The 12,038-nt window shown below is 42.4% G+C and overlaps 1 protein-coding gene across 3 annotated transcripts in view; it reads left to right on the forward strand.

Annotated features, from left to right (window-relative positions):
* Window positions 1–12,038, forward strand: part of AVEN (apoptosis and caspase activation inhibitor) — a 105,733-nt gene that overhangs the window by 74,276 nt on the left and 19,419 nt on the right. For all 3 annotated transcript variants that reach the window (XM_085887715.1, XM_085887716.1, XM_085887717.1), the window contains exon 5: window positions 23–118. In XM_085887715.1, coding sequence (XP_085743841.1) covers window positions 23–118 — 96 coding nt within the window. The remainder of the gene's footprint in view (window positions 1–22; window positions 119–12,038) is intronic.

A 12,038-nucleotide genomic window follows, 5' to 3' on the forward strand; every position in this document is an offset into this window, starting at 1 on the left:
TTGTACTTTTTTCTCTTTACAGATTTCTGCCCTCTTTATTGACTGTGACGTCCTTGCGAAGGCTTTGTACAAACTGCCTCTCCATCTTCGTCTAGGACTTGAACCCGACATCATTCAGGTTTTCTGTCGCTTTGCTCCATTTTAACTGTATTACCCATTCTTGACGTAGTAACTGATATCCTGTGTTTTGCAGCGAGTAGAGTCGACTCGATAATTTGAATGCCTGCCAATTCTCATTCAGTACTTCAAATACTCGTACGTCTGCATGTAGACCATTCTCTCCAATTCAAAGACTACCGATTCTAACACTAATAATTTCCAATATAGGCCCCTTATTAACCTCCGCCATCTTCGAAGATGGATGGAGGTTACTGTTTTCACCCCTTTGTTTGTTTGTTTGTTATCTTTCCAAAACGAAGTTTTGCAAGATATGTTAGTCAGCTTGTATGTTTTTTTTTTTCTTTTTCTGTAATCACGTATAAAAAATTCTGCAGAGCACAGTTTTCATCGGAAATTTTTGTAACTTCGCATATCAGAGGCCTATAGAGGTCCCTTTCAGTGCACAAAATTTTGAAGGTCAAGGTCAAAGGTCAAGGTCACTTTGGCGCAAATCAGGGGAGTCGACAAAACCCTTATTTTTTGAGTAATTTTGATCAGATAGTCTTCAAACTTCATGGGAATATAGTTCATGGTCTGGCGCTCAGCTGATTAATTTTTGGTGGCGATTGGCCTTGACCTTCATATGTTTTTTTTTTTTTTTTTTTTTGGTCTGTAATCACGTATAAATCACTCTGCAGAGCACAGTTATCATTGGAAATTTTTGTAACTTCGCATATCAGAGGCCTATAGAGGTCCCTTTCAGTGCATAAAATTTTGAAGGTCAAGGTCAAAGGTCAAGGTCACTTTGTCGCAAATCGGGGGAGTCTACGAAACCCTTATTTTTTGAGTAATTTTGATCGGATAGTCTTCAAACTTCATGGGAATATAGTTCATGGTCTGGCGCTCAGATGATTCATTTTTGGTGGCGATTGGCCTTGACCTTCATAGTTAGCGCCTCAGGTCAAACATATTTGACCCCAAGGTCAAATTTTCAAGTTTTAGGAACCATATCATGTAGTACCTCAAATTGAACACCTCGATGAGTGCTTTCTAGATATGTCAAGCTTGAGACATTATGACGTCATTTGGTGACGTTATGAGGCAAACGCATATTTTTCATTGTTACTCTGTAGAACGATTCTCATCGGAATCTCTCGTCAGCAGATATTCCTCAACGAGTCGCTCTTGGTGGATAGCAGCTCTGTTCACCTCAGTGTGACCTTAAAGAAGTCACACGTGGTCACCTTTTGGCAAGATACGGGTCACCCTGCGGGTGACATTAGTTTATTTGTTTGTTTGTGTGTTTGTTTGTTTGTTTGTTTGTTTGTGAACAGTATTACGGAAAAACTCCTAGACGGATTTCGACGAAACTTGGTGGGGGGTTAGGTATGGTCCAAGGATCATGCCATTAAATTTTGGACTTGGTCCCATCCCCCCCCCCAAAAAAAATTGTTAGAGAATTTTTTTTTTTTTTGCATTTCTGCATGTTTTCAGTGATTTCCAACCCCCCCCCAAAAAAAATTGTTACCCCCCCCAAAAGAATTTTTTTGCATTTCTACATGTTTTAAGTGATTTCCAACCCCCCCAAAAAATTGTTACCCCTCCCCCAAAAAAAAATTGTTAGAGAATTTTTTTTTGCTTTTCTACATGTTTTAAGTGATTTCCAACCCCCCAAAAAATTGTTAGAGAAAAAAAAATTTTTTTTGCATTTCTACATGTTTTAAGTGATTTCCAACCCCTCCCAAAAAAATTACCCCCCCCCTCTCCAAAAAAGAAAAAAAATTTCTTGCATTTCTACATGTTTTAAGTGATTTCCAACCCCTCCAAAAAATTTGTTCGAGAAAATTTTTTTTTTCTACATGTTTTAAGTGATTTCCAACCCCCCCCCCCAAAAAAAAAATTGTTAGAGAAAAAAAACATTTTGCAACTTTTTTTTTCAACAAAATTTGGATTTTTTTATTTTTTTTTCCATTTCCACATGTTATAAGTGATTTCCAACAAAAAAACATGCCAAAATTATAATTGCGGCTGATTTTGGAACTTCAGGTGGATATACCTACGTAAAATCAATTTCTGTCTCAAGGAATCTGCAGAGCACAGTTTTCATCGGAAATTTTTGTAACTTCGCATATCAGAGGCCTATAGAGGTCCCTTTCAGTGCACAAAATTTTGAAGGTCAAGGTCAAAGGTCAAGGTCACTAGTTATGACGAATGAATTGAGTATGTAAAAGTTAAAAGTAAAAGGGAAAGTTGCAAACTATAACTCTGTGAGCACTGTTGACATCAAATTGAATGAATAGGATATCAGGTTCACTTGAGTGACCTCGCAGTATTGGCGGCGGAGGTTTTGCACTCTACCGAGTGCTCCCCCTCTAGTTACCTCCGCCACCGAAGGTGAAGGAGGTGATGTTTTCACCCCTTTTTGTTTGTCTGTTTGTGTACAAGATATCTTAAAAAGTTGTGGACGGATCCGGATGAAATTTTTTGAACAGGTTCGGTGTGTGACGAGGACGAAGTGATTAGATTTTGGTGAAGATCTGGATCAGGATCCGGCTATTAGAATTTTTAAGTGATTCTTCACCATTGAGAGATGGGGATAAACTAATATATGCATATCTCAAAAAGCTGTGGATGGATTCGGATGAAACTTGGTGGACACGTTGGGTGTATGACCACGGCAAATTGATTCGATTTTGGTGAAGGTCCGAATCCGGATCTGGATACGATAATTATTTAATTTTTAAAGTGATCCTTCACCATTGAGAGAAAGGGCCAAAAACGATTTTGTGCTGTATAGCACGATAATTCAAAAATGCATTGGGCCCGATATGTTCTCGTGGATCAGGCATTGCGTGGTGGAAGTATGTGCTCTTCCGAGTGCCCTTCTCATTCTCTTTTACAATTTTTTGTTGTTGCAGCTCTTACCTCTAATGTGTATGGCAAATACGACTCACCTCTATTCACGGATGCTACATTACTGTGCATTTATTTGAATTGGTGAAAGTCAAATTGGGGCTTCTTTAACTCTTTACAATTATTGACTGAGGATACAACAATGGAAAAGGGAAGAAAACTAATAATATAAGCAACTGTAGAAAGATGATATTTTAGGAGATATTTACAAACCATAATTGATAAGGCTGTGTACATTTTAAAAGACAGCGCCTTCCATGGTCACACACATTTGAAGAATGCTTGATCACAAAGGGACTTTTCCCAGTTAAGGAAATACAAGGAGATTCCCGTTGAACTATAACTTTGTAAGGTACGAGTGGGTCAGAAATGGAGGCAGCGAATAAATTAATGTTTGACTCTAAAGCTTGTCAAAAACATTTTCAAATCTATACTTTGGAGTGATGTGATAAAATTTACGAGCTTTGCTGCCATAGTCTGAACGAGTTGTAAAAGTGATTGAAATGAGAGCGAGAGAAGTCTGCTGACAGTGATTTTCAGAAATTCAAGTGGAATGGTTTAGGAGCATAAAAGGCAAGAGAGAATCCTTGGTCCACTTGGTACAAAATATGATTTGTGCAATCTGGGGTTGCTTTGGGAGAGTAAAGGTCATATATGTCATAGAGGACAGTAGGAGCAAGGCCAAATTTAAACATGTATAAAATAGTGTCCACCAACTAGCTGCAGGTGGGAGGGTGACAGTCCCTGGAATTCACTTCCTACCTTGAGTTTCCAACCGTGCGGAAGGCCTTGTTTTTGGTCGCCTGAAGACGAACAAGGTGGGAAGCAGGAGTATGAGACTGCTGTTGGGAGCCATACTCCATGGAGCGCAGTACACAATCTTTCTACACCGTTGTGAGCTTGGTTCGACTCAGGAATGCCTTGGGTCTTTGGAGAATTTCCAGATGGCAACGATAACTTTGATGCCTGTTTGGAGATATTGTTCTCTCATTAAAGGTTATAGCATATAGTGAGTGGAAGGATTTCCAGGGATTGCTGTTCAGATAAGTGAACTGGATAGTTTGATTTCCGATCCTTGTGGAGAAACACTGTGAGAGCATGTGACTTGCTGGCATTGAAGGTCATATTCAAAGTGGATGACGAACAGCTTATCTTGTCCATATCTTTTGTTTGGCCACAGTGGCCTTTCACAAGCACAAGTTGAAGTTGTAGTCAAAACGGCAAAGTTTGTTTTCAAGAGAATCACATAGATCATTGAGAAAACAAGAATAATGTTGGTCCTCAGATGTTTTAGCGTGGAAGAAAAGAGGTCTGGCACTTTCGGATTCCGAGTCAATTATATTATAAATTTCAACGGTAAAAATTCTCAAAACCCCTGTTGGGAAACCCCGTTAAACCAAAGCTAAAGCGTACTCACATATTACGAAACCAAAGGCAAAATTATGCCGCTACAATCTTACCTTGTGGACCCTTGGCTTGAGGAGAACACTCATGGGAAAATACACCATCAATGGGCACCTGCTGTTTTGCTCATAGAGGAAATTGGACAACCATCTGCGCAGGGGACCCTGAGTACCAAACGAAACCAACTTGGAAATCAAGGCTGAATACAAATGTGAAAGGTTTGAGCTATATCTAGAGAGATGGCCATAACGATTTGCTTGTGGTTCAGGGCATTTATCCACTGCTATGTCAGAAGTAGCATATTGATGGTGGTATAGCAGGTCCGAAGTCGAAGTTGTTGTCAATGATTAGTAAGTTAGAGAAGAGATTGTGCCTGACATAAGCTCCAATGATGGACTCCATTACTTTGCTTATGATGAGAGGGTGATTGGTCTGTAGTTGAGGGGGATCATGTTTACAACTTTTCTTATGGTTTGGAGTGATGTGGGCAACTTACCAAAATATAGGAAGTTGTCCATCTGAGAAGTACCTGTGATAGATAGAAGATGTGGGGTCTGATAGTACTGAAGTTCCTGAGCATTACAGCACTTATACCGAGGTATACAAGGAGTACTACTACCCTTGTACATCGGATTTTTCAAGGAATGATTTGGAGCAGTGGACAATTCCCAGTCTGCAGCTTGTTTTGGAAGTCAGATATGCTGTTTAGCCCAGGAGAGAATATGGGTGATATTGAGGCCGAGATGTTCAAAGATGAACAATGAGCATATTTCTTCCAGTGGCTGACCATTCACATAGGAAAGTGAGTTTATTTGGCAAACCTTTGGGAGCCACAGTGAGAGATAAATCTTCTAGGAATGAAGGACATAATCCATTTATTAGACCAACATTTTATTAATTCCAGATCAGCAGAGAGTGATGCTGGGGCTGTCTGCCTATCAGCGGGATGGCGGACTGTATGGCGCAATGTGGAATAATCTGACAAAAAAAAAATGTATAAAGGGATTTCCAGCCCAACGGAAAGGTAATTTATGTAAATGAGGAATAAAAATGGGCCTCAGACACTGCCTTGGAGTATGCTATCCTTCACTGGGAGAGGAGACGAGAGTATTCCATTGAGAGCAACTCCTTGATAGAGTGAGGGGAGGAAGTCAGAAAGTCAGGTATGGTATATTTGTGTTGTTGTACTGTGTAAATTTTGGTGATTATGCAAGGAAAAAGAGAAGACAGGATTCAACAGTGGAAGGCATTTTGGTGGTACCGAAGGCCAATGAGGGCCTGGAAGCGATGTCGGCAGTGTATACATCTGAGGATAGCTGGGGCGGAGTTGGCTAATGCGTCATGGCACCTTTGGTTTCACACTTGCTACTTCTGGTTGCGGGTTTCCTCAGCATGTGATGCCAAACATCGAACCAGTTACACAACTGTGCCCCGGACCAGCACTGCCTCTTCCCAAGTGTTGATCGCAATGAAGGCAGTCTTGTATGGCATCCAGTCATTCTTGAGAGAGAGGAACAGAAGCTTATTGGCATGAGTTACTGGGACGGATTCCAACGTTGTTCAGAGATCAGGCTATTTGAAAACAGGAAAGACATCGTGAGCAGTATGATGGATTCCATGTTTCTGGTTATAATTGGAAGTAATTTTCTTGGTCTGTAGTTGAGATGATCATTTGTGAATGGAATCATGTTGGCAGACTTTCAGGCAGATATGACGTGGCAAAAGGAGGACGTACTGAAAAGAGGAGAGGAGAAGCAAGAGCAGCAGAGTGGGATTTGAGAACATGGGCACTGATGCCATCTGGGCCCATCACCAAAACATGGTCAATGTTGGATGGGCTTTAAATGAAAAGGTTTGCTGCCAAGTTGTCAGTTCACATTTCCCTCACACGCAGATAATTGGAGGGGGTTGGTTGAGGAATCATAATCAAGAATGGAAATTCCGTTTTTATCGAATGCCTGAGCCTTTTCTGAAATTTGAGTAAGTCTGGCTTAACCTTTTAAACCCTGAGCTCCTTGGACTTTTGGTTCCCCCTCCCTGGACTCCCTGGAGAAAAATCCGACCACTTGGGTATATGGAGGTTTGAATGTTTCTCATATAAAATAATGGAGGCTTGGGTTCAAAGCGTTAAAATATTTTGAGGTGAGCATTTTCTGTGGGAGTATTTCCCCTTTATGTGGATAAAATTGATGTCAAGGCATGATTTGCGACATTCATAAAGGATTGGTTCTCTTCTGTGACGCAATTGCTGATTGGCTGAAAGAAAATAATTTAGCCTACCAGTGAGAATTAGTGTTTGCTGTTTTCTTGCGGCCATCATGTTAAAGCGAGGCAGAGTCGGGTATGATTGTGAATTAGGCCCAGGCCACGCCAACCGGTTTATTCCAATGTGACGCAACTGGATGGTCTTGTTGTACAACATCAGTTGGTGTGGTGGACAGCCAGTCGTGTAAAATGGTGTTGTCACATCGCATCAGGCTCTGCTGGATCAATTGAATATGTTCAGTCTTGGTTAGTCGTAGTTGGTATTCATTTGTTGGTGCAGACACCCTCATGATGCAGCTCCACAAATGTGCTCCCGCTGAGCCAATCGGAGAGCAGCATATCCTCACACCTTCTTCCCGAACCAAGTAGCAAATTTCTGGACTGAAGAACATGAGGATGAGTTGATTCAGCCATGGCAGTAAAAACCTGCTTTGTATGATATCATGTCCAAAGTTTATGCAAACCGTGTTTGTAAAACTAATGCCTTCATGCCACAGAAGCCACTGCCAGATTAAAAAAAAATTGTACCAATTGTTGAGGCTCGTATGAGAGTTAACACTCAACGCACAGCAAGTGGATCATGAGACAAGAGGGGTGGGAGAGGGAAGGACAAAACAGTGGGGAACAGACATGAGGAGATGTGTGGAAGGGAGAGGGATTGGGTGGGGAACACAGGGTATACAAGATGGACACTACAGGGACTTTCAGGAAGGAAAGCAGGGAATTTGAAGGAGGTGGGATTGGGGTAGATTAATGGGGGAATAAAAGAGTGAAGGTGGGCAGTGATTCGTTATTTTGGTAGTTTTACTCGAAGGGGGGTGTTGGCGGACCTTGAGTGCCCTGCGGAAATATGGTGGGGACATATCGCAGACAAAGCAGGGGGGAGGGGGGGCAAGACCGGAGATGAGACGGTAGAAGACAGAAAGACCACTGACCTGCCTGCGGTGACAGAGTGAGAGGCCCAAAGACTCAGCCTCACCGCGGGGGATACCAATGATCCGAAATGCCTTGGTTTCCACAGCATGAAGCCGAGAAAGGTGAGAGGCAGGAGCACCAGCCCAGAGGGGTGAGTAGTACTCCATCAGGCTGTGGATGAAAGCTTTGTATGTGGTCAGGAGCTCAGTTGGGCCGAGGAAGGAATTTGTATGACGGAAGATTCCCAGTTGGCGACTGGCTTTGGAGGTCAGGTTGGAAATGTGGCTTTCCCAGGAAAGATCATGGCAAACAGTGAGACCCAGACGCTTGAAAGAAAGGACTTCTTCCAGAGGATTGTTGAGAAAGTAGATGGGGAAGGGGGGGGGGGTTCTAAACGGTCCTTTCAGAGAGATATCGTGAGAGTGTGAGATGTATCAGGATTAAAAGACATGTTCCATGTGTTGGACCAGCTTGTGATTTTATCCAGAACTGCAGACAGCGAAAAAGCTGCGGCTTGCCGGTCTGAGGGATGACAGATGGTACGGCAGTGGGTGGAGTCATCAGCAAAGCAATTACGTGGATTTTCCAGAGTCGGGGAGATCATTGATGAAAACCAGAAAAAGAATACGGCCCAGAACGCTGCCTTGAGGAACTCCAGCCTGGACAGGAAGAGGGGATGAGAGAACACAATTTAGGGCCACACGTTGGCTGTGACAGGAGAGGAAGTGTGCGATCCATGAGTGGAGATGTCATTGGATACCGTAGAAAGAGAGTTTGGTGAGCAGGGCAGGGTGCCAGACCATGTCAAAAGCGTGCGATATGTCTGGGGATATGACTTTCATTTCATGTCCGGCATTGAGTACCTCCATCCATTGTTGGGAGAGCAGAAGCATAATATCCAGGGTATAGTGACCTGGTCTGAAACCAAATTGATGATCGGAAATCAAGCCATTGGAGAAGGGGAAGAATTTCATGTCTGAAGCGATGATTGATTCCATAACCTTGCTGATGATTGGGAGAAGGCTGATTGGTCTGTAGTTACAGGGACCTTTTTATGCACCTTTTTATGCAGGGCAGTGATGTTTACTGATTTCCAAGCAGATTGCAGATGACCTTGAGCAAATGAGAGGGTGAATAGAACAGAGAGAGGGTGAGCAAGAGCAGAGGAGCAGGTTTTTAGGACATGTGGGCTGATGCCATTTGGACTGGTTGCAGAATCTGAGTCAAGGTTTGACAGCAAGCTCTCCACCTTGTCATAAGAAAAGGACACAATGTCCAGGGACAGTTGGGTGAGACTGGGTAAGGTGGGTGCAGAAAGCGATGGGTTTGGGGGACAAGATTTAGAAGCAAACAAGGAATTTAGGCATTCAGGCTTTTCACGTGTGGTATCAGCAGTGCGCCCATTTAAGGTAAGGGAGGGGATGGAGGGGGAACATACACCAGAAACAGATTTGATTAGATGCCCCCAGGATTTGGAGGAGGGAGAGGGGTTTGAGAGTTCAGACTTGAGATGAGAAAGATGTTGTTTTCTGGCTCTCCTGAGGGAAGATACACACTTGTTCCGAGCTTTGTGGAGGGAACTGAGATTACCCTCAGTTGGGTTTGCTTTCCATGAGGCAAAGGCAAGTAGTTTCAGGACAACTGCCTCACCACAAGCTTCAGTGAACCATGGGCGGGAGGAAGGGTAAGAGAGAGAGGAAGACAGACAGACAGACAGACAGACAGACACAGAGATTTTTTTTCTTAGAATTCCCAGGATGAGTTGATGTTGGAGAAAGTAGCGATGGGAGACCAGTCTAGAAGTTTGATGGCTGCTTGGAGACCCTGCCAGTCAGCCTGAGTGAAATGTCAGACTCGACAGCACTGAGGTGGTTCTTTAATTACAGCCAGAGAGAATTTTACTTTCAAAAGCACGTGGTGAAGAACTGAATGGAGCGGATGAAGAACAGCAGATATTTTCAGGGAAATTTGGCAAAATCAGATCCAGAAGAGCTGGAGTACCGTTTGGTTGAGATCCGGGTTGGGAAGTTGCCCGATTTTAGTGAGTTCCAATGAGTCGCAGAAGTCTTTTGCTGAAGTGCCATGGCAGGAGATAGAGGGGCAGAAGGCAGTTGAGGATTTGAGGAGGTGGAGTGATAAGATGGAGGTGAGAGGGCAGGGGAAGGATGCAGCTTTGTGGATGCGAGGGGGGTCAACTTTGAGAAGGGTGAGTGAAGGGGTGAATGGTGGGAGAAGGGTGAGTGGAGAGAGTTGAGGGAGAAAGGTGAGGGGGGGGGGAGTTTGAGAAAGGTGAGAGAGAAGCTTGGATGGGGAAGTGTGATGGTTGCTTTGAAAGGGAGGGATGAGTGGGTTGAGTTGGCACTGAAGTTGGAAAAAAACATGACGATTGATGGAAAGCGAACAAGCATAGCGGACTGGGGTTTTAAATTTTTTTACTTCAGAAATGCAACTAAAGAAATTTGTTGATGGAAACAAGGAAGGCGAATTAAGGACATGGAGAGAAGAAATGCTGTAACAGTTGGATTTTTTAGACAAGGTACGAATGAAAGGTCGAATTGAGAGCAGTCTGTTGAAATACAGTCATGCGCCGCTTAACGACGTTCCGGGCAACGGCCGATCGCATATACGACTGATCTGCCAGCTCTGAAAAAAAAAAAAAGAAAAAAAAATGTTGCTGAAAAATTCCTATCGCCGAGTGATGTTGTTGACGTCGCGCTGCCAGTCGTATAAAAATAGCACGTACAATTATGTACGCTGTACAGTACATAATACTTCATAATGATAATAAACGACAGTGTGGCCCTGTTATAATGCGATCGTTGAGGTCCATAAAATGTAATCGCGAAAAAACAGGATCGTGCTAAATCGGGATTCAAGGAAATCGACTTTCAAACTGAACCAATGTTTCCACGTTTACCTTCCAGCAAGTAAATTACCTTTGAATTGAAGAATTCCGCGAATAAATCGTTGTTACAGTCGAGATTAAAAAATAAATTTATTTTTCGTGAAGCTTTTTATGTTGTTAAAACAATCGCACTGTTCCGAAAATATACATCACAATTGACAGGAGCTCGTTTCTTCATTTATAAATTATAACATCGATGCAATGATTACGTATTTATAAAATCCAAACGCTATTTATTCATCTTTCTATAATCGATGCGAGAGGAGATTGTGTGCTCTTGCTAACAACACCGATGGCCGTCATGAACAGCACAAAGGTAAAACTAACGTGTCTTCCGTCTCTCTTGGATGTGTGTTACAATTGCCGACAGTATTCAGCACAGTTACATGCTGTACAGGTTTGTATCCGAGGAGCAATAGGCTACACTATATAGCCGAGGTGTGTAGTTTTGTGTAAGTACGATGTTCGAAAACGAAAAAAAAAAAATGTTCGCTTAGCGACGCGTTTCTCAGAACGTAACCCCGTCGTTAAGTGGCGCATGACTGTATAAAAAGATTGGTGCATTATGATACAGTAATGAGAACCACACATGTGAAAGAGGAAAATGAAGTATTATCAGAGTTCGTTTTTATTTTTAGTATTATTAGGGTATCCAGTCTAATAGACTGGGTAATTAGGGTACCCAGTCAGGACTGGGTTACCTATTGTTTTTCTTCTGTTTATTTCTTATTTCTTAATCTTTTTCCGCCGGCAATTTGCGGCAACGACGGGGTTACGTTCTGAGAAACGCGTCGCTAAGCGAACATTTTTTTTTTCGTTTTCGAACATCGTACTTACACAAAACTACACACCTAGGCTATATAGTGTAGCCTATTGCTCCTCGGATACAAACCTGTACAGCATGTAACTGTACTGAATACTGTCGGCAATTGTAACACACATCCAAGAGAGACGGAAGACACGTTAGTTTTACCTTTGTGCTGTTCTTTCGCTTTAAAAATCATTTTCTCAGGAACGGTAAGTCCGATCGACACGAAATTTTCACCATAGTATGTATCTTTTTTGATGGCAAACTGAATTGATAATTGTGACGTCATAGGTCACGTGGTATGGGCGCCATCTTGAAAAAAACGATAATTTTTGGACCTCTGTATCTCTGAAACTGGGCAATGGAATTTTTTTCGCTTCATACATTTTAATGAACTCCCCATCGGGAACATGGGTGATTTTTCGTGACGTCATCAGTGAAGCGGTATCCCGGTGAAAATTCGTCAAGTACAACACTGCACAGGAAAAATCTGAAATTTCTTGAGCCTCATCAACGCAACAATTCACCGTATAAAATTATATTATGACGTCATCGGTGACTTGGTTTGGCAGCCATCTTGTTTTGAATTGTTTTTTTTTTTTTTTAATCTTCTCCAGAACAGCTGGACAGATTGAGATGAAACTTTACACACACTTTCCCCATGACCTCCTTTTTCCAGTTTGTTAATTTCTTATTGATAGGTCACATGGTTTGGTGGCCATCTTGAAT

Source organism: Eptatretus burgeri, chromosome 7 (assembly GCF_056783735.1).
Source record: "Eptatretus burgeri isolate ZD-2024b chromosome 7, Ebu_testis_v1, whole genome shotgun sequence".
Lineage (NCBI taxonomy): Eukaryota > Metazoa > Chordata > Myxini > Myxiniformes > Myxinidae > Eptatretus > Eptatretus burgeri.